Below are 20,890 nucleotides of genomic sequence, written 5' to 3'. Positions count from 1 at the left end.
CCACCACCACCACCACCACCACCACCACGACCATCATCACCACCATCATCATCACCACCACCACCACCACCCTAGCTTTGAAGGTAAGGAGAAATTCCACAAAGTTTATCCCTAACTCCTTTATTCTTGAGTCCACCAATAGACAAAAGTTCAGCAGGTCTCCCGGGTTCTCCCATAGCCATGACTGGCTGTAGACAGGCAAGATTCATGTAAGCTCAGTGCACAGGAGCCCAGGCTTGCTGAGCTGATGATTTTAATGGCTGCGTCACACCCAAGGTGTCTCCTAACCTCTCCTTGTCTCCCAGCTCCTCCATTCTTTCCTCCATGCCCATGATGCTCTGAGCCCCGTCAAGGTGGAATAAAGAAATGTCTTAGGGCTGAGCACTCAACCCTCACTTATTCTCAGCACCCTGAGCCTCCGGAGTCCCCTGACTCCCTGTACTCACTTCAGTTAACTCTGCCCCCAAACTTGCTTCTGCAGTGGCCACAGTGTGACACAGGACCATGCACCTTGGTGCCTCCACCGTTTATTTTTCTAATCATATCACAAGATAAATAATAAAAATGTCAGTTCTTAGATGGAGAAGCAGAGGCTCCAGCGGCTAACTTATAAGCACATGGCTGCTACAAAATGCTAGCGTGCTCTTTACACCATTCTAAAAGAAGAGTTTAACCTTCAAGATTCAAGGGGAACCATGGCTATTTAGGATGATACTTAGAAATTAAAATAATCCATGAATACGAAAAGTATAAGGCTGTGGTTTGGTTTTGTTTGTTTCAAGTAGAGGCCCAATGTTTAAAAGGCAAAGTTTATGCCTTTTCTTTCCTACATCAAAAAACTCATCAATAGGCATATACCTCCAACCCCGACACCCTCACTCTGGAGGCCAAGGTGTGGCGAGCTACGTGAGCTTGGGGCAAACCTGGCTAGACAGCAAGTTTCAGGCCAGTGAAGGCTACATAGCTACACTGTGAAACACTGTTTCAAAACAAAACAAAACAAAACAAGACCCCAAACCTGTAAACACAGTGTTTAGTATGTATTAGGAACCCAATACATTTTGAATAAATGAGATAAAATATTTCAACAAAAAAATAAAAAATAAAAAAATTAAAAAACTTTAATAAAAAATCTACACTGTCTCAATAAAATTTTAATTTATTTTTTCACACTTTGTCATTAACCAAACAGAAGATAAATGCTAAATTTTCTAATTTATCTGTTGATGCATCTCTCTTGTTAGATTAAAAAACAGGTACTTTTTAGCTTGACATTTAATTGCTACCAAAACCATGAGAATGGAGGACTTTGAGAGATTTTAGTCTATGGCACCCTGCCTCCCTGTCTATAAATCATGAGTTTTGAAAGGTTTCTCTTAGGTGTGCCCTTCAGCAGCACTGAAAACATCGCTCTACTACTATTTTGGAATGCTTGGTCTTTATCACATGTCTCACTGTGTTTAGGCTATGAATAGCATTTGAAAATTTACTCAGTTATAATTATAGACGGTGAACACCTGCCAATGTGCCAGAAAATGAAATCATGCAAAATTAAAAGACAAGTGTGCCATGTTGTCAGATGCCAAGTGATCAGCATAGCAAATGTGCACTTTTTGTAAACTAAGATTCTAATAAAACTACTGAGTATTATACACAGAAGTAACAAATTATCCTAGCCACATGGTTAATTATTTTTTAAAGGATAAATATTTATCAGCTTGTCAGTTTAAACAGTTTTTAAATGAAAAATACTAAATGAATGAATACTGTTCATTAAGTGATCTTATATTTATTAAATGAATACATATTTAAAGTTGAGTTTGGTACTATAATGTCATAAAATTTACATTATAAACTTTTGTTTCTTAATCCTTAATGAGACTGTCACACAGACACAGACATACAAAGACACGAAAGTGGGGATGCTGGCTGGAAACAGGCGGGGATCAGTAGGAATGAGAAGAGGACAAGAGATAGTAAGGGGGTGACTATGGTTGAACTATATTATGTGCATGCACAAAATGGCATAAACACCATTACTATGCATACTACGCCTTTAATCCCAGCATTCAGGAGGCAGAGGCAGGCAGATCTCTGAGCTTGAGGCCAGCCTGGTCTACTGAGCAAGCTCCAGAACTGCCAAGGCTACACAGAGGAACCCTGTCTCAAAAACAAAACAAAGCAAAACAACCAAACAAACAAAAGACCAAATCTGCTTCTAGAATGATCCTACTCTGCTATGTTCTTTTAATTTATAGTCCTCATAATAAGTGAATTAAATATACTCTTAATCTAATAAAGTCCAAATTGCAAATAGACCAAATGCTAAATCACAAAGTTGTGTCCAAATGCAGCAAGTTAAAGGCACCTCTGACCGCACATGGCAGCCTCCTGTCTCCTTCCTTTCTCACCAGCATCCATTTTGTTCAGTGACGGGAGGGGTCTCCTGGTCCTCAGGGCTGGAATGCTTATTAACCCAGACTAAAGTAAAACCGTCCGGCTTCTTTGTCAGTGACTGGCTTAGAAAGGCACACGGCCACTCTGATCAACAGAGACTGGGGAGTCGCTGAGGCAGAGATACAGGCAGGGATGCCAACGGAGAGCAAGCAGGGATGCTGCGTGGCTATACCAACAAATTGTAAACAACTGATTGTAATGGAACTGTATTTATGAGAAATTAGAAGAAATCAAAAACAAAGTGTGTGTATATATAACAAGCACACATGCGCTACATGTTACTCAGTTGGACGTTAATGAGAGATGCTCTGAGAACCATTAAAGTGTATCCTATGCAATGCTTCAAGTTTCATTTCTTCCTGGGAGAAATACTCACACATTATTAAATGAAATCTGCCCCCTCTTCTAACAAAGTATTTAATTACTTAATCTAAATCTACTACCATTTTCTATGTTCATTACTATCAAGTTTACGTATTTTTCTCTTTTTATAATCTTTTGATCATATATGCATTTATAATTTACCTTACTTTTTTTTTTAATGACATCAAGACTACAGCTCAGTAGTGACCTGTACATGGGCCTGAGGTATATAAAGAGATTTATAAATGGGATTTCTTTTAGATTCAGCAAAGATGAGAATGCAGACCTGCTGAGATGCAGGGGAAAATCTCCCTGCTCCTCCGATTCCAAGGACAGTGCTTGGTACACAGAAATTCTTGAAAATTTGTCAAACAGATTTTAATATGTTGTTGCTATGAAATCAACACATTGAAAACGGGTGATATAAGGCTGTTGTCTACCAATGTGCTAATCTTTATAGGTTTAGCGGTCATCTGGAATCCAGAGCTGACTGACCACAGTAGTTGAAGGTCTGTAGGAGCAGCTTCAAGATCTTACATGTGACTCAGCTGCAGCTGCTGCTCCCAGTGAATGACAGACAGCACCATGGAGCACTAGCTCCAACTTCTACTCAACCTCCAAGTGAGGCGGATGCCAGTGTGAGCAACAAGGGGCAGTGAGGCTGGGCTGGGGAGTGGGGGTCAGCAGCGTAAAGGCTATCATAATGGGGCCTAGACAGCAAAGTAATGTGGTCAGATGAGCAGGGTAGATAAACAGCTCCGCAGCAATGAGAGTGGACAGAAAGGTGACAGCTGGGGTAAGACTGGAGAAGTGAAGGAGAACCATGCAGTGGAAGTAGAGACACAAACCCATGCAGGGGTGACTTCCTTTTGGGTGCCTTAGAGACGGCTTAACTTCACTCAACATGTAGAAAGAAAAACTAATTTTTCTCCTAAATGGACCTACCAGTCATTATTCACTAAGTAATCAAATCACAAATTCTGATTTTATTTTCATCTCTTCAATTTATTTAACTGCCATATCTCATGGATTCTAACACCTTGTTCGGCTCACATTCATTTGCTCTTCTTTCACCACATGGCTGTCCACTATTGTTTCTGCCACAGAACAACCTTGTAACTGATACGACACATCCCCTCCTGACCCTGGATCTTCCAGAATGATCTCTGTAACACTAGCAATCATATTACCCACTTGTTCAAAGCATCAGTGGCTTCCCATTGTCCTGGTCTATCATGTACATTCCTTAGCCCTGCCACAGTCCCTCTGGGAGAACAATACAGTGTCTACCATTCCAGTGTACCTCTCGTGGGCTCGGCATTGCGCTCTGCATCTCAGGCATTATTCCATTTTGTTTTCTTGGCAGCACTGAGAGGTAAGAACTACTAGCACCATCCCCATTTTGCAGATAAGGAAACTGAGTTGAAAAGCAATATGGAACTTATTTATAGTTGTACAGATAAGAGAGTTTCTAAGCCAGGTCTGCCTGACTCCAGAGCATATGCTCTTAAATTCCACACTCCCTCAAACTGTGAACTTCAACAATCCTAAATTACTGTCAAGTCTTAGAACTCAGTTACTTGCTATTGCCTTGAAGCCTTCACACAAACTATTTTCTAGGTCTAGAGCTCTATGAAAAATCTCACTGTATGGATAATTACTCATAAGAAAAGTGTAGTGGTATATATCCACAATACTAGCACCTGGCAGGCTAAGGCAGGAGATCGTGTCTCAAAATAAATGAATGAATGAATGAGTGAGTGAATGAATGAACATTAAATCTCTCTTTAAAGGTGTTTGCCTCAAGAAACTCTCCCTGTACTTCTTTACAGCCTGTCTCCCTTTGGCAGAACATCCAAACATTCCTATTTGCCCCCAGTGCTTGTTATGCTAGTCACTGTGTGCTGCTCAAATGCATGCATGAATCAATGCTGTGGGGGAGAAACTCCATAAAATGGAAATTTCATCTTTGCAAATTAATGTGAGACAGCAAGAAGGCAAACACATTTGTTTATCCACTGGATAGTTACTTCCAGGTCTCGGCCAATACTCTCAATACTTGAGAACCTAAGAGCCCTTCTGGGGAAGAGATTTAACCAACACAGCTTACTGAACAATACAAATCAAGTACCTCTTACAACAATGGCAACAGTAAAGAATAACAGATGCAGAGCAGAGGGAAAAATGAAGGTCTATAGGAAGCACTATGACACAGAACTCAGTGTCCTGCAGAACCAATCCAGCTTGAGACATACTTTACATAGTCTACTGCACTTGTGAAAGAGGAGAGGTGCGTTCGCTAGATATGACTCTGGCACTTTGCATGCCATGCCATTTCATCTCACAAAAGCTCTGCGTCCTTATCCTGACTTTATAGCCCTGAAAATCGAACACAAGGAAAGCCATGGAACTTGCCTAAGGTCATTTAGTACATTAATAAGGAAGCACTTGAACCCAGGTCTGACTCTAGTGCACTGACTTACCACTCCCCAGAGCCCAGATACTTTATCTTCAGTATAACTCTTAACAAGTTATATCATTTAGTCTCCCATTCAGAGACCAGGGTGAAGTAGGGTGACACCAAGGGGAAGGGCATCCCTGAAACCCTGATGAGAAGCCTACAAACCTCCCGGTCACAGACTTACACACAACCCACAACAATGCTGGCTGTGCACAGGTCACGTACTTACACACAACCCACACAATGCTGGCTGTGCACAGGTCACATACTTACACACAACCCACAATGCTGGCTGTGCACAGGTCACGTACTTACACACAACCCACTCAATGCTGGCTGTGCACAGGTCACATACTTACACACAACCCACAACAATGTTGGATGTGCACAGGTCACGTACTTACATACAACCCACAACAATGCTGGCTGTGCACAGGTCACGTACTTACACACAACCCACTCAATGCTGGCTGTGCACAGGTCACACATACTTACACACAACCCACAACAATGCTGGCTGTGCACAGGTCACGTACTTACATACAACTCACAACAATGCTGGATGTACACAATGATGACTCCGCTACTTAAGAAAAATTCCCATAGTAGCTATGCAGAGGTCTAGAGAAATAGTTCCTTATGTCCAAGGAATAGAATGCACATATACTGAAAATTAACTCCTTCCTGTAAAATGAATTATTACTGATTCTAGAGTATTTGTAAAAATATTTGAAGATAATTATTTTATGGCTATGATTGCTCCTCTTTTATCTAAGTCACTACAGAAAACTGTTATAACTTAATACACAGTCACTGAGCATTCTTCATATGTATAAACATTTCTCCTGCTTCTCCAAATTTTAACATACCTTCTTTTTTTGTTTGTTTGTTTTTTTGTTTTTTTTTTTCAAGTCAGGGTTTCTCTGTATAGCCCAGGCTGTCCTGGAACTCACTTTGTAGACCATACAACAGAATAAAGTGACTGTAGAAAAATGGCAGGACATTTTAGAATTTTAAACCTTATCGCACTCACAATTTAATAGGTTTACACATGAAACGAGGAAAGAAACAATTCAAAGAAAACAGAAAATAATTGAGCAGTCAAGTATTTTCACCAAATGCCTTACCTGGACCCAACTTTTCTTTCTTTTTCTCCCCACCACCCCCTCCCTGCGACCCTAAGGCAGGGCCTCGCCATGTAGCCATGTATGGACCTAGTACTCATTACTAGCTAGGCTGGTCTCGAACTCCTGCTGGTATTATTCCTCAGCTTCCTGGGAGTATGGAGAGTAAGCTACTCAACGCCCAACTTTGGGTCCACTTTCCCACATGGACAAGAGTTACCTTCTTTATGGCTTAGGCTGGTTTTTTATTATTGTTTTCTAGTTCTGTTGAAGGATGCTTTTAGAAAATGAAATCCTGTCTTTGTTAAAGAGCCAGAAAAAATTATCCTGCCAGTTACCCTGAACAAATAGGAAATATTTCATGCAATTCCTCATTTTTGAGGCTTTCAGTGTGAAACTTTCCACACAGGACACCATAACAATGTGAAAAGCGCACTGGCTACACTTGGCAACAAACAGAAAAAAAAACAAAAAACAAAAAAACAAAGACTGGACTTAAATTAACTAGACCTTTCATATATATTATATTCCACAGGCAATGCCATTTCTGCCAAAAGCACCATCAAAACAACTCCTGCTCATCCATTTTTGAAAACCCTTTTTAGTTTAGCCTGTTCCATTTGGGCCCAACATTGAATGTTTTACAGAACCCTCTAATGCCTAGTGATGTCATATTAACAGCTAACCAGTTAGGTACCCCCATAGAAGCAAAAGTGACTTGAATAACTTGCAAGTCAACTCACATCGTGTAGTTAAGTCAGTCTAAAACTGCTCTTACCTCGACGCTCCTCAGAATGAACCCGCTTCTCTCTCGCACATCTTTAAAGGGACATCTCTTAGAGAGCATAAGCAGATGTGCAAGAAGTTTATTCATCCCATCCAAAGAAACCGCATTTGAAAGCCCGTCTGAAGGTCGAGAAAGTGTCTCTTTCGCTGAACGAAGATACTCGGTTTTTCTCAAAACGATCTGCCTGATGCTTTCCAGTGCTGTCTCTCTAGTAGTCGAGTCTCTACTGCACAGTCCCTCCCATCTCACTTCGTTCTCTCCTTCAGCCATGACAATCGAGAGCTTTTTTCTTTTTCAGCGTTTAGTCAGTTACCTTTCAGCATTCCCCCAAAGCGGTCCGTCTTTTAAAAAAAAATAAAAATAAAAAATAAAAAAAGCGAGAAACGCTAAGAATAAAGTCAGAGAAATCCAGCCGTCATGAAAGCAGGATGGCCCTGGGAATCACACGTGCTTTTTAAAGTTGATGCTTTCAAATCGATCCACAAGGCGGATCACCCAGGCACACGAAAGGGCAGTCTTCTTCTGACAGAGATTGAAAGAACAAACTGGGAAAGTTGCAATCTCACAGAGCTGGTTAGCTGGACACGGAGTCCCGGGGAAGTGCTCTCTGTGTCGCAGGGTCAGCGGATATCCTCACGTTGTGGAGCTGTCAAATCCGTGCTTGGTCCCAAAAGGCTGGTAACAGCAGAAGGTTCTCCAGCCATTCGATTTTTTTATTTGTCTGTGCAGCGGCTGGTTCTCGAGCGTTCCCACCCCGCCCTCCTCCGACACCAGTCTCCGCCCCCCTCGGCTCCTCCTAGCGCCGCGGCAGGGCAGCGGGCGGGTGCTGGCGGGGTAGGCGGTAGACCCTGGCCCTTAGCTGCTGGGGCCCGAGGCTCCGGTGCTCCGGTGCTCCGGGAGCAGTGTCCGCCAATCACGGTGTCAGCGGCGACGAAGGGCGGCGTCCGCGACCCTGCCGGTCCCTGTCCCCCGGGGTACGCCGATGCTTCTCTTACTCCTCTGTCCTTGCCCACCTCGGCCAAGCCAGAGGGCACCCCGCAACCCAGCAGTCATCGAGCCCCGGGCTGCGCGGCTGAAGCAAAGGGCCCCAGGCACAGAGCCCGCCCCTTCGTCCAGCCCCGTCGGTGGGGATCGGCCCAGAGGGCGGGAGCAGGGAGGGGAGACGGGGTCCTCACCCCCAGCCCCTCCCCTGTCCCCGCCCGGGACCGCCGGGAGCCGCCCCGGCCCCATGCCTGCCTCTCCGCCCAGGCACACGCGACCCGCGAAGGCAGCCATTGGAAGCAGCCCCGCCCTCGGGCAGAGTACCTCGGGACCCCGAGTCCAGCGCGCCACTGACTAAGACCGGCTGCTGCGCATGCGCAACGCCGGCCAGGGCGCATGCGCTCTCCGCGGCGTTGGCCGTTCTCGACGTTTGGAGGCTCTGGCTTGAAGAAGGGGAAAGAAAAGTAAGGAGTACAGATGCCCGGAGATGTTTATCGCACGAGAAAAACCGAACAAATAAAGGTGCTCTCTAGTATACCTAGTAGAAATGGGATAGAATTGAAGATTAGTCTGAAAAATAATGAGTGACAGCCAAGCCCCAGACTCCGTAGGCAGGGCTTTGCGTTGGCTTTTGGGAAATGTAGTTGTAATGCTAACTACGCGCTCTGCGACAGAAACTACAACTCCCAGATGCCACCGCGACACTTGTCTTAGCCCGCGAACCAACGGTTCTGGAGGCCGTGGTTAACTGGGAGCGTGCATCTGGTAAGCGTGGTAGGCTTGGTTGTGAGTCGTTCAGTGAAAATGGTTTTCCTCGGAAATTCTGGTGCCGACGCCATCTGGGATGCTTCCTTTCAGTCGTGGCTTGCCGGGAGAGAAATAGTGCAGGTGCCTAACACCTTTTGGTGGGTGACTGAGGCAAGGATTTGGGGATCATTGTTTGGAAGGCCAAGGAGCAGCCTTAAGACAGGCAAACTGGAAAAGAGAAAAGAAAAGAAAAACAAAAAACCAAACCAAAACAAAAAGACCGACACCGCTGCTTCCGCTGTCCTTTTGCTTGTAGGCCAGTGCTGAATGGATTAGGAGTCCCTACGCATTGCCATGGCACCTTGTGCCTGCCCTCTGTTTTGTGCTGTATTTGCTCAGTCAAATAACATCCGAAGGGGATCTTTAAAACAAGTCTCTTTTGTGTGAGAATGAAAAGAACTCCCAATGTCCTTAGGTTTGGAAGGTTCTGTATAAAAAGAAGCCTATAAAAACCTCCCAAATGTGTTATCTTTGAACGATGCGGTCATTTCTCTAAAGGTGTTGTGAAGTTTTTATACTTGAGGAAACTCAGGTTTGGAAGGTTTTTAATAGACTGGTAATCTGATTCGATTTTAATCCTTTGTTTTACAGAATAAACATAGTCATGAAATATTAATCCGGAACTAGAGAGGTGGTGCAGTAGTTAAGAATTGTTCTTATACAGTACTTAAGTTTGATTCTCAGCCCCAACTTGGCAGCTCACAGCCATCCATAACTCCAGTTATGAAGAATCTGATGACTTCTAATTTCAGTAGACACCAGGCGTAAACCTGGTGCACAGCCATACATGCAAACAAGACACTCATAGATAAATCCAAAACCATAAAAACTAATGAGGCTTTTAACATGAGAAAAGTGTAACAATAACTTTTATTCTCCTGCTGTAATTGCTGTCTGGAGGCTTTCTGCCTCCATCTGTAATCTAGGCCCAATCCTGGAAGCTTCTATCTTCTGTGGAGACCTAGAGTGTTTTCAGCTTTTGAGACTTATGCTAAATAAGCTCACTCTTTCTAGCTCTTTCTGAATTCTTGCTGTCTGGTTCAACTCAGCTGTTCTGGCTCAAACTCCTCTGACTGATTCAAACTGGCGTCTCTTGCTTCTGACTGAATTGTTCTGCTTGGCTTCAAACTAACTCTAGCAATCTATTCTAATCTTCTGGCTCCTTCTCATTCTCTGGCTCAGCCTGTCATTACCTGTGTCTACCTTGTTCTCTCTTCAACCTGTCTCCTTCCTCTCTCCTTCTGTCTGCTCCCTCCTATGTTGCCTCTCTCTCCTCTCTCACGAGAGTTGGGCAGATCCTAGTCTATCGAATCTTTTTCTGATTCATCACTTTGTTTCCCTCTCAGTTAGACTTCACTTTCAAACAAAGCTGCTTCCTTCAACAAACTTTGCCTTCATTGTTTGGGATTAAAGGTGTGTACTAAGGGTGTGTCTGTGTTCTAACCAGGGTAGCTATGTTGCTGAATTAAAATCCCTCTTCAGAAGAGTGGGAAAGATATAACCCTTATCTTATTAGAACTCTTGCGTGTAAAATACAGGTGTAATACTACTTGATAGTGTTGGCTAGAGGAACATTTAGCCCAACCTTAGGAAGTCAGGGAAGTCTTCATCCTAAGGAAAATGAAGGTCAAAGGAAAAGCATATGGCTTCAGTCAACAAGTGCCTGCTGAAAGCCTTCTGCTCAGTAGGACGTCACTGAGCTTGTATTCTAAGATAGTAAGTAATGTAGACTTCATAGCAAAGGAAACAATGACAGCCAGTTAGGAATGAATGAAAAGGGCGTGGCTGTGGGAAAAAAGCTTCCCTTTTCAGTCTGAGGAGGATCATTGCTGGATGGATGTGCTGGTTGCCTGCCACCTCAGGACAGCTGTTAGAAGATGAGCTTGCAGGGGGGAGTTGCCCTTATTCAAAGGCCTCCAATATTGAGAGGATCTTTTAGCCTCAAAGCTGAGGGTGCGGGTAGGGTACAAAGGGCGTTGCTGTTGGGAGTGGGTGACACAGACAGTGGGCAGGAAGAGTCTGCACTGGGAGAGAGGGAGTGGTGCAGTTCTCTCTGCCTTGTTCTGGGTGGGCTTAGTTCCCCAGTGTCACAGTTGACCAGCAGCCCTGGTTTTTATTTGGGAATTGGGGGTATGGGGTGTTTGGTTTTGTTTGGGGTTCTCCAGTTACCTTTCTTCAAGGTAATTTATATACTTTGCATTCTTTGATGCAACAGTAATTACTATTTGTAGCAGAACTAAAGGAAGGAAGAATTATGGAAATCAAGGACTGTAGTGAGTTCTAAAGGACATCCGATAGCAATTTAGTCATCCAGGTGGGATTAAGGATTCAAGAGGGACACAAGGTATGGGCAGAGGAGACATGGAAGGACTAGTCCAGAGGAACTTGTGCTACAGAACCACTTGAAAATAAGATTTTTGAAATTGGACCAAGTGGTCCATGTCTGTCACCCTTTAACTGTGTGTGTGTGTGTGTGTGTGTGTGTGTGTGTGTGTGTGTGTGTGTGAAGGCTGGAGTTTGAAGCCAGCCTGGGCAATGTATTGAGACCATGTTACACAGGAAACAAGATGGTAAAACAACTTGCTGTCATGGAGAAGCATGCATGTTGGTGTATGGATAGGGAAGAGGTCAGTAGATTGGCCATATGCCTTGGGATATGGAAGAGAAATGAGGAAGACTTAGCTGCAGAGACAGTTTGAGGTTTCATTGTAATGTTTTGATAATGGGTGTTGATTTTGCCAAAGGAGGTACATTCCATGACGTTCAATGGATTTGAACTTATCCACAAACTGATTCTGAAGGAGCAGCCAGTGTAGAGGGGAAAACCCTCAGTGTGTCCTAGAAGCAAAATGAAGACAGACGAGGAAGGAATCCTTAAATGCTGTTCTAGATGCAGTGGCATAAGGACTAATAAGACTTCGGGGACTTTTAATAGACGTTACAGAAGCCATAGCAAGGACTTGAGCTCCTGTACCTGTCCCACCCGCTCTCCCCCCAGGTCAGACCCTCTTCTACCCCCCAAATCAAAGTGCTAATGTTCCATGTTTCCAGACTGAAACTAAGTTGTTATCTGACTGAGGAATCAGGAGAATCAGAGGGACTGAATTTCCCAAGCTAGCTATTGGGTGTGATCCTGTTCCCTCTGCTTTGAGGCCTTTCTTCAGTCCTTCCAAAGGAAGGCATCTGGTGTTAACCAGTTACTTTCTTTTGTTCTGCCTCATCCCTCTGTCCTGACCTCTAGTGGCAGGTAATTTTAAAGAGACCAGTCTGCTCTTGTTTCTGCTGTTTTAGCCTCCCTAGCTGTGAAACTGACCTCTGCGTGACAATGAAACACTTAGCTTATTTGATGGAATGAAGTGTTGCTTCATTCCAGAGTTGAAAATAAAGATGCTTTAAGCTTTTGTAAATTGCAACTTTGTTGTTTGAAAGGTCACTGGACATCTTGATAAGATCAGTTTGGGTGAAGAGTGCAAAAAAGCAGGTGGATTTTTTTTTTTTTTAAACCAAAAGCAATAAGTAGACACAGAATCTCTGTCCTTGTTTTCTTTGTCAAAATAAAGACTGCCTCATCTTGTTTGACTTCTCTTCCTTTGAAGATCTTAGCTCAAATATTTCTTGCTCAGAGAAGTACCCCTAATAAGAGAAACAAATAAATGTGCTCTTATTTCAACATGTATCTTTACTGGTGTATTACAAATGCAGTTTTTAGTTATAGTTTCCCATAATGTGATTAACACCTGGGCGGAGAAGGCTGCACACCTGAGAGCATCCAGTGCCTGGGTCTGCTCAGACTGGCTAAAGCTCAGTCCATCACCCAGTACAGACTACGCACATGCTTGGTGTTCAATGTGTGTGTTATTCCAGCACTCTGGAAACTGGTATGGGAGGGTCAGTTCAAGACCAGCTTGAGTTACTGAGCAAGACCTTGTCTGGGAAGTGGATGGGGGCAGGTGGGAGTGGGTGGGTAGAGGGGGTTAGAGTTGGGTGGGAGGGTGAATGAGCATGAAGACACACGTGGTATTTTCTACTCTCAAAGGTACTGCTTATTGTTGAACAAAGCTAGGTGGTTGGTGGATGGGAGAAAGTGATGAAAGCATTTTAGAAAGCTGTAATTTTTATGAGCTATTAATACATCTGCAGAGCAACAGTCCTGTGACTTAGGTGGAACTAACATCATTAAAAATACTAAGAACAGGCACATCCACAGATCTCAACTACATGATCAATTCTTAAGCCATTCTTCTTTTCCCTTTCCTGACCACCTCTTTCAGATGTGGTTCATGGTAGGACTGGTCCTCCTCCTGTGTGTAGTTCACTTATTGCCTCTTCCTCACATCTACCCTTGTAGACTGTGTCGTTGCTCATTAACCATGCTTTGCTGAACTGTGCAGCATTATAAGAGTGTTTTTTAAATACCAGCCAGCCACTGGCCTGATGCTGCAACCACAGACCTACTTGATGTTTAAGCTCTGGGAAACGGTTCTTTTGTTTTTCTTCTTAGGGTGATTTTAATTAAAATAAGCTCCAAAATCTTTGGACAGTGCTCTAAAAAAACAGTAAAACCTAGCAGGAATGTTAGTTGTGCATCTTACTGTGTGCAGTGGTTCCTTCAGGAGCAAAGGCTCCAGGTGATGGCTATTCTTGGTTTGTCAACTTGACTGCATATGGAATTAACCAAACCCAAGCAACTGGGCACACCTATGAAGGATTTTTAGTTAATTGGATCTTTTGAGGTTGGCAGACACCCTAAATCTCAGCCACACCTTCTCATGGCAGCCTATATAAAGGATGGGGAAGAAAGACGCTTTTGCCGTCTGGGTGCTTGTCCTCAGTCTTACTGGCATTAGAGCCTGCTCCTTCAGGATTCCAATGATGTATACTGAAGACCACCTGAGATGTCCAGCCATGTGGACTGAACAGCTATTAGATTCTTGGACTTTCTGCTGAGAGACATCATTTGTTGGACAAGCTGAAACACAGCTTGTAAGCCACTCTCGTAAATCGTGTGTGTGTGATATACATTTTAGAAGTTCTTACTGAAAGGAAGATGCTGAGGCCAAACTTGATAATCAATAATCAATTAAAATTCTTTGAAATACCTACCAAGTAAATAGCATAGTGGTCTTCCTACTAGTTATTTTTTTTCTTTCTGTAGGAAATTTGTACAAGAAACCATCATGTTGTATCAGAACTTGAAGTCATCAGCAGAGATTGGGTATATTATATGGTAGGTCACTGTTGAGTCCTGGCCTCCTGAGCTGTCTTTTTTCAGCTTCCATTCCTGTTTGATGGAAGTGTTCAGACACATTCATATTGTAGGCTAGTTTTTGGTCCTCTGCCTGAGAGAAGATTTTGCATACATACACACATTGGGTTACTATATAGTTGGCTCTTGAATGTCAAGTTATTTATGTGCGTTTACTTGAGACAGGGCTTGCACATGGCCTTGTTTGAGATCGTCCAGCCTCATACTCCTAATGCACCATAAACTCTAGCAGAACAACATACTTTGGGCTTTTAGTAAAGTTTGTGTGTCTGTGTGATGTGTGTTATGTTTTTGGTGTATTTGTGTTTATGTGCATGTGTATCAGCGTGTTTGTGTGGTGTGTGTATCTATGTTATGTGTCAGGTGTATGTATTTGTGTTTATGTGTGTCTGTTTATTTGGGGGTGGATGGGTGTGGTCCAGGCTGAGAGCGCATGGCCTTGCATGCTGCTGAGCAGCTCTAGTCCAGTGCATGGTTTGTCTTATTTGTTCTTTTGTTTGGTTCCAAGGGCTGAATCTAGGACTTCAGCATGCTAGCTAGACACTCTACTACTCGGTAAGACCACAGCTCTCTCTTTTTTTTTCATTTTGAGAAAAAGGTTCTCATTCAGGCCGGGCCGTGAGCTTAGCTAGGTGGAGGCCGGCCTGGGCATGTGAAAAGGATGCTGTGAGTTGTACTACTGTGGCACTGTCATAGTTTCAGCCAACTCCTGTTGCTGCTGTGGTGAGCTGGTGCTATGAATCTCCGCTTGTGCTGCTCTCTCTGTGACGTCACGAACACGCTTGTGGTTCCAGCTCCTTGGGAGGCAGGAGTAGGAGGCCCTGTCTCAACAGTTATTTCTGTCACAAATTATTTGCATATGAGTAGTTCATCTCTAGTAAACCCTATTTCACAGTAAAAGGTTGTTACCTCTTGATGTATCATGAGTCACAAAGGTAGGAGAAGGAGGGAAAGAATATGTTTACAGTGCATTGCATACATATATGAAATTGTCCAACATGTAAGCTTGTGTTTGTAGCCTACTTTCCACTTTGTATAATACACACAGCCCATAGTAACTGTTACATGGGAATCCGCCCATTTATGTATGCCATTGAGCTTCTGGCCCACAGCTGGGAGTTTTTTTGTTGGGGGAAGACAAAAGTTAAATGACATGGGGTTTGGTGTCCCTTAAAATTGTTTAAGAATTAACTGTATAGTGATTTCCCCCACACCCCAGTATGTCAAAAGATAATTTTCAAACAAATTTAGAGAAATTAGCTAGCATTTATTTGTGATTCACATAGCAGGTAAAGTACTGTAGACCCTGACAGAATTAGATTTCAATAAAGTGTCTAGAGTGGCAGCAAGGAAACAAAGGCAGGCTTGCTTGGCATCACACTACCTCAGCGTCGCCTCAAGGGTGGCCCCAGATAAGACCTCCTTTCCCACACATACTCTCTGGTGGCAGAAGAGTTCGCTCATCTTCAGTCCATAGTTAAGGATAAAGCTGTTGTGAAAAGACCAGGTAGAGAAGCTTTGTGGACGTGTTTGCAGCTCATGGCTGGTTCACAGCAACCCTGTGTTTAATTTTATAGCATACTCAGAGCTGCTGCAGAGGGCTTGTATTTCTATATTCCTGCACAGAGTTTCAGAGGCTCCACATTCTTGACAGGACAGCCACCTTAAGTCCACCAGTCCTTACCAGCACTGGGTGTAAGCGCCTCTTCCCACCTATGTGTCTTCAGCAAGCTGTCTGAAGATCCTTTGCTTGCTTTTTAGCTGGGTTGTGGTTTTTGTTGTTTAGAGTTTTGAGTACTGGGAGCCTGTTCTTGCAAACTGTTTTCACTTCGTCTGGCACATCTTTCATGTTCATAATGCGTTCCTTTGTAAAATTGATTCAAATTTTAATGAAATCCAGCTTAAGTTTTATCTTTCATACACCGTGTTTTTAGTGTTGCAGATAAAATGTTCTTGTCAAAAGTAAACTAGATTTTGTTATTGTCTACAAGTTTTAGAGGTTAGTGTTTTACATGAAGGTATGTGATCTATCTTGAGCTAACTTTTTGAGAGACTATAAATTTACCTTGGATATAGTAAAGTCTCTGCTGGATCTAAACTATTATTTAGATCACTAAATAATAAATCTAAAACAAAAAGCAAAGCTAAAACCCAGTTTATCAGCCCCTTGCAAGTGTATTGTCACTCTTTAAAATTGTTCACTGGCAAAGACTCTTGAGGTCAGTATTGAGTTTATCTGGAACACTGGGGCCAGGACTCAGGGTTCCTGTTAGGGCACCCTTCTGTCACCTGTTGCTAACCTGCAGGTGGCTTGTGCCTCCAGCCAGTGTTAGTCAGGCACCTCCTTCAGTGCAGAATGTAACTTTCCAGTCATCCAGCTCCTTGCTGCTGTGTGCCTGCTCTGTCAGTGGGGGTTTGTAGAAGTCTACCTGTGGCCTCCCCACATTGCCTGTTATTTTTTTTTTTTTTTTAGTAACAGTTTTGCCTCAAAACACTTGCTTGGTTTTTCATCTTCTGATTTACTGAAAACTGTCTTGTCAATGTCAGCTAAATTGTATATTCATACATGCATGTGTGTTGCGAGAAATATCTAGAACTACTCCCTGCGTCAGGTGTCTCACTTGCTCCATCTCTCGACCTGCCAACTTGCCAGCCCTACTAGGCCACATGGCTCCCTCCAGGCCATTTCTCCACCCCCTGCCCCCAGTTCCTCTTGCTTTCACGAAACGCCCCACGCAACACCCCACGGACCCCTGGTTAGCTATCTCAGCACCTAATTACCCAGTAGAATCAAGACTCTTAATGCTTAATTAGTCAATTAGATTTATGTATCAATAATAACACAATTTATAAGATGCCAATACAGTAATTTCAAAGCCAAATGATAATGATAAAGCTTTAACCTTTTGATAACACCACGTCAGCCTCCTTTCCGGTTCTCCCTCTCCTCCTCAGACCTCTCTGTCTCCTCAACTCCTGTCTCTCTGCCTCCTTTCTCCCTTCTCCTGTCCAATCACAAGCCTCCAACTGCCCTAATATTATTGGACAGGGAAAATCCTGCAACATGTATGCCTGTGTGTATTGTACAGATGAATCATAAATGAAACTCCTAGAATTTTAGATTTTTAGGGTTTTATCAAAGCTTATTTTAATTCCTTAGCAGTATCTATTTTAAGTTTCAAAAGGCCCCTTTCAGGGTGCCACCATGGGTACTGGTCTCAGCGTTGTCTCCCTTTCCATGTTATTTGCTTCCATTGCTAGAGATAAATTAATAACACACATTCACAGCTGTACTGTTTCCTTCATTTTTTTTGTTGTTGTCTCTTTGACATTTCCAAATTCTTCTAGTTTCTTTTGAATGTGTGTCTAAGTATCCCGTTTCTGGCATATGTTAATGGATAGAATTTTTGAAAACAGTAATTGTCTGGAAAGGTGTATTTACCAACTATAGCATATATAAGCAATTTCTAACAGGTTTTATAAATTTGTCTTACTGCTGGCTTTATTCTTTTATTGTTTTTCTTACATACAAGTGTACCCCTATAATATTTATTTTTAGAAATATCACTAATATACCTATAAAGATGCAAATGAAAGAAAATTAAAGATCTATGATTCAGGTGACTCACCCCCCCCCCCCCCGCGCCTCCCTGTCTCTCCCGCCCTTCAGAATTGCTGTTACCCGATCTGCACATACTGCTTGCTGATGTTTAACCATCATCATGTGTAACCACGCCAATTTCTCCCATACCCCCAACTTTTTCCTATATAAGTCCCTAGCTTCCGAGCCTCGTGATCGATCCCTCTGTCTCCAGTGTGAGATGCATGTTGACCCAGAGCTCCAATAATAAACTGCCTCGTGTGTTTACATCAAGACAGTCTCTCATGATTCTTGGGTGCGCTTCATCTCAAGACTGGAATGGGGAAGTCTCTGTACGGAGGTCTTTCATAGGAAGCAGGAGATGAGGTAAAAACCTGCTAGTTCAATGAGTAATTTTATTCCTTAACTGTATACAAGCCTGATTTTACACCTAAATTGCTAGCTCTTTAGACATCTCTTTCTATCTGTGTTATACTGCCAAACCAGTCTACCTTCCTCTTGTGCTTTTCCAAACAAACCCATGAGAGCTCCCTGGCACTCTTTCCTAGAATACTGTTTCACTACATGCTGGAAGCTGCTTTCCCAGAAGGCTCTCCCAAGCCAAAAGAGAAAGCTTTCAAAGGTCCAGTTGCTTAGTCTCCAGCTCCTCCCCTATACCTTTGACAAGCTGAACACATCACCATCTTGGGTCAGTAGGGGCCAAGCCACTTCACCTTTAGGGTGGGACAGGTCAAGGCTGTGCAGCTGGCTTTGTCTCTGGTTGTAGAGCAAAGACTCTCCCAAGTAATTTGCCTTAAAATAGGCAGAAACTTTCCATTCTTTAGCATTCTTATCTCTGGAGTCTTTTAGGGGCACACCCAAACTACCAGACACACCTAACTGCACCTGACAAGTGTAGTACCATTCTAAGCTTTCATGTTATGCTAACAATTTGCTTTTCTATATACAATCATCAAATATCCTGTGATACCTCTATAGAGAAGTAAGATTGAATTTTATGTAATTTTAAAATGTGAAATACTAGACATGGTGTTACTGTTATGCCCAAGTTGCAGATCCCAAAGACCACCAAGGAGCCAATTCTGATGTAAACACATAAGGGTCTGTATTAGGAGCTCTAGAGCAATGTCTCTCACCCACTATCCTGTCACAGTGGGTTAGAGTGAGAGCCCTGAGTCTAGGGGAGCAGGGAATTTATTATAATTACTGCAAGCTTAGGCAATTTCCATACAGGCAAGAAGTTAATGTTTTAAAAACTTCATTTCTAGCATACTCTGTAGGAACCAAACACCTTATAAACAGGATGGCTTAGGTATCTATTCTCTGCAGGATGCCTTATCTATATGTACCTCAACCTTGCTATTACACCCTGACTGGCTGTTGCCAAGAGGTAGGTTGCCATAGACTGATCTCAGGAGGACTGATTTTCTTCTGGGATTGGAGTTTATTAGCACCTGGTCTCATACAAAATGGAGTTTCTTCAAGAATGGAGTTGGTTGGGCTTTACATTACATTGAAGAGGTCAGCTCAGAGCTGTTGCAAAATTCCACCAGGCACCCCTCCCCACTGGAAGAGACAGGTCAAAGAGCACATAGGCAGAAGGAAGAGGCTAATTAAGCCCCTACTACCTCATTCCCTAAAGACCAATCAGTTTAAAGGACACACTGTTCTGCCAATCATATTGTGCCTAGTTGCTGATGCTCTATCCCACCCCTGGAAACTATATAAAAACGTGCAAACCAGGCCATCCAAGGTTCCTGACTTTCCTTCAGGTGCAGGATGATGACCCCGGCATGCTAGAACAATAAATTCCTCTTGCTTTTGCATCAATCCCTGGCTCCACGTTGTTCACTCAGGGGTCCCTGGTAAACTAAGGCTCATGAGAGTCCTGTAGCATGGCTGCAATCCCAGCACTCAGGATGCTGAAGCAAGAGCATCTGGATTTGAACCAAGCCTGGATTATACATAAAGAACTAGTCTCATAAATGGATACATAAATAAATAGCAAAAAAAAAAACCCTTTAAAAATACCAGTAATAATAATAAACTCTCTACCCTCTGCCATGAACAGTGTTAGTATGTTGTCCTTCTGTATGTTTTGTTATTATCCTAATGAAAAAGGCACATCATATACAGTGTCTGAGTGTCCTTGAATTTGCATGTCATTTTCAAACAGTTTCAAACGAAGAGGATATCTTAGTATACTTAACCATTTCTTAACTTTTCTCTCCTCACAGTAAGGGTTCTAGAGTTTGTCTATGTTGCCATTGTGGCACTATTGGTTTTTTAATTTTAAAGGCTGTATAATGTTTCACTATATGGATAGAAAACAATTTATTTCCAAGTTCCAATATGCCTGCCTCTAGGTATTTATTTAAGTTACAAACAGAGCTACAATGGCTGTCCTTATACAGATCTTCTTGTAAGGGTGTATTCTGGTTTTAGAGTTCAGGCATAAATACTGAAAACTGGGACTGTGGACTCAGAAGGCATATATCATTCCTATCACGATTTTCAAAATTCTCTGTAGAATCTTTACTTCTTACATATCCATAACTGTATAAACCTGTATTCCTGCTGGCTGTATCTAGTAGTTCATAGGGATGCCTGTCTCCTACACCTTCCCAGAGGTTAGCATTGGCAGTTTTCTGAGACTTCCTGACAGTCTAACTAGTGATAAATGCTCTTCTAAATGTGACTTACTTGATATTTATATAGTAGGTTGACCTGAATTCCTAAGCTCCACCAATTCTCCTGCCTCTGCCTCCTAAATAGGAACCATTTATTTGGTTTTAGTTTGCATTTTCCTGGTAAGTTGAGCTGACTTTGTTCTATCTTTTTATCCATAGTCATGTTTTTCTTTCATCCCTGTTCAGTACTCAGTACTTTTTATCTGTCAGTGATGTTTCTGTTATATAAAAGGTGTAATCATTTAAATATGGGTTTATTAGTGTAATTGAACTGATCTTCCTGCCTCAGCTCCTGCATTCTGGAGTTATAGCCATATAGCACCAGGCTTACTCATTTTAATTTTTTTTTTTTT

General features: G+C 42.7%; 2 protein-coding genes across 2 annotated transcripts in view; one reads left to right on the top strand and one right to left on the bottom strand.

Annotated features, from left to right (window-relative positions):
- Positions 1 to 8,013, bottom strand: part of Sesn1 (sestrin 1) — an 85,386-nt gene extending 77,373 nt beyond the window's left edge. The window contains exon 1 of the mRNA XM_021204498.2: positions 7,184 to 8,013. Coding sequence (XP_021060157.1) covers positions 7,184 to 7,462 — 279 coding nt within the window. The 5' untranslated portion in view covers positions 7,463 to 8,013. The remainder of the gene's footprint in view (positions 1 to 7,183) is intronic.
- A 551-nt stretch (positions 8,014 to 8,564) lies between these two features.
- The window catches only part of Cep57l1 (centrosomal protein 57 like 1), a 73,779-nt gene continuing 61,453 nt past the window's right edge, over positions 8,565 to 20,890 (top strand). Inside the window, exon 1 of the mRNA XM_021204884.2 lies at positions 8,565 to 8,637. The gene's annotated coding sequence lies outside the window, so the exon portion shown is untranslated. The remainder of the gene's footprint in view (positions 8,638 to 20,890) is intronic.

This window comes from Mus pahari, chromosome 9, assembly GCF_900095145.1.
Source record: "Mus pahari chromosome 9, PAHARI_EIJ_v1.1, whole genome shotgun sequence".
Lineage (NCBI taxonomy): Eukaryota > Metazoa > Chordata > Mammalia > Rodentia > Muridae > Mus > Mus pahari.
Note: the sequence above shows the minus strand (reverse complement) of the source record. Positions and strands in the feature narration are given on the sequence as shown.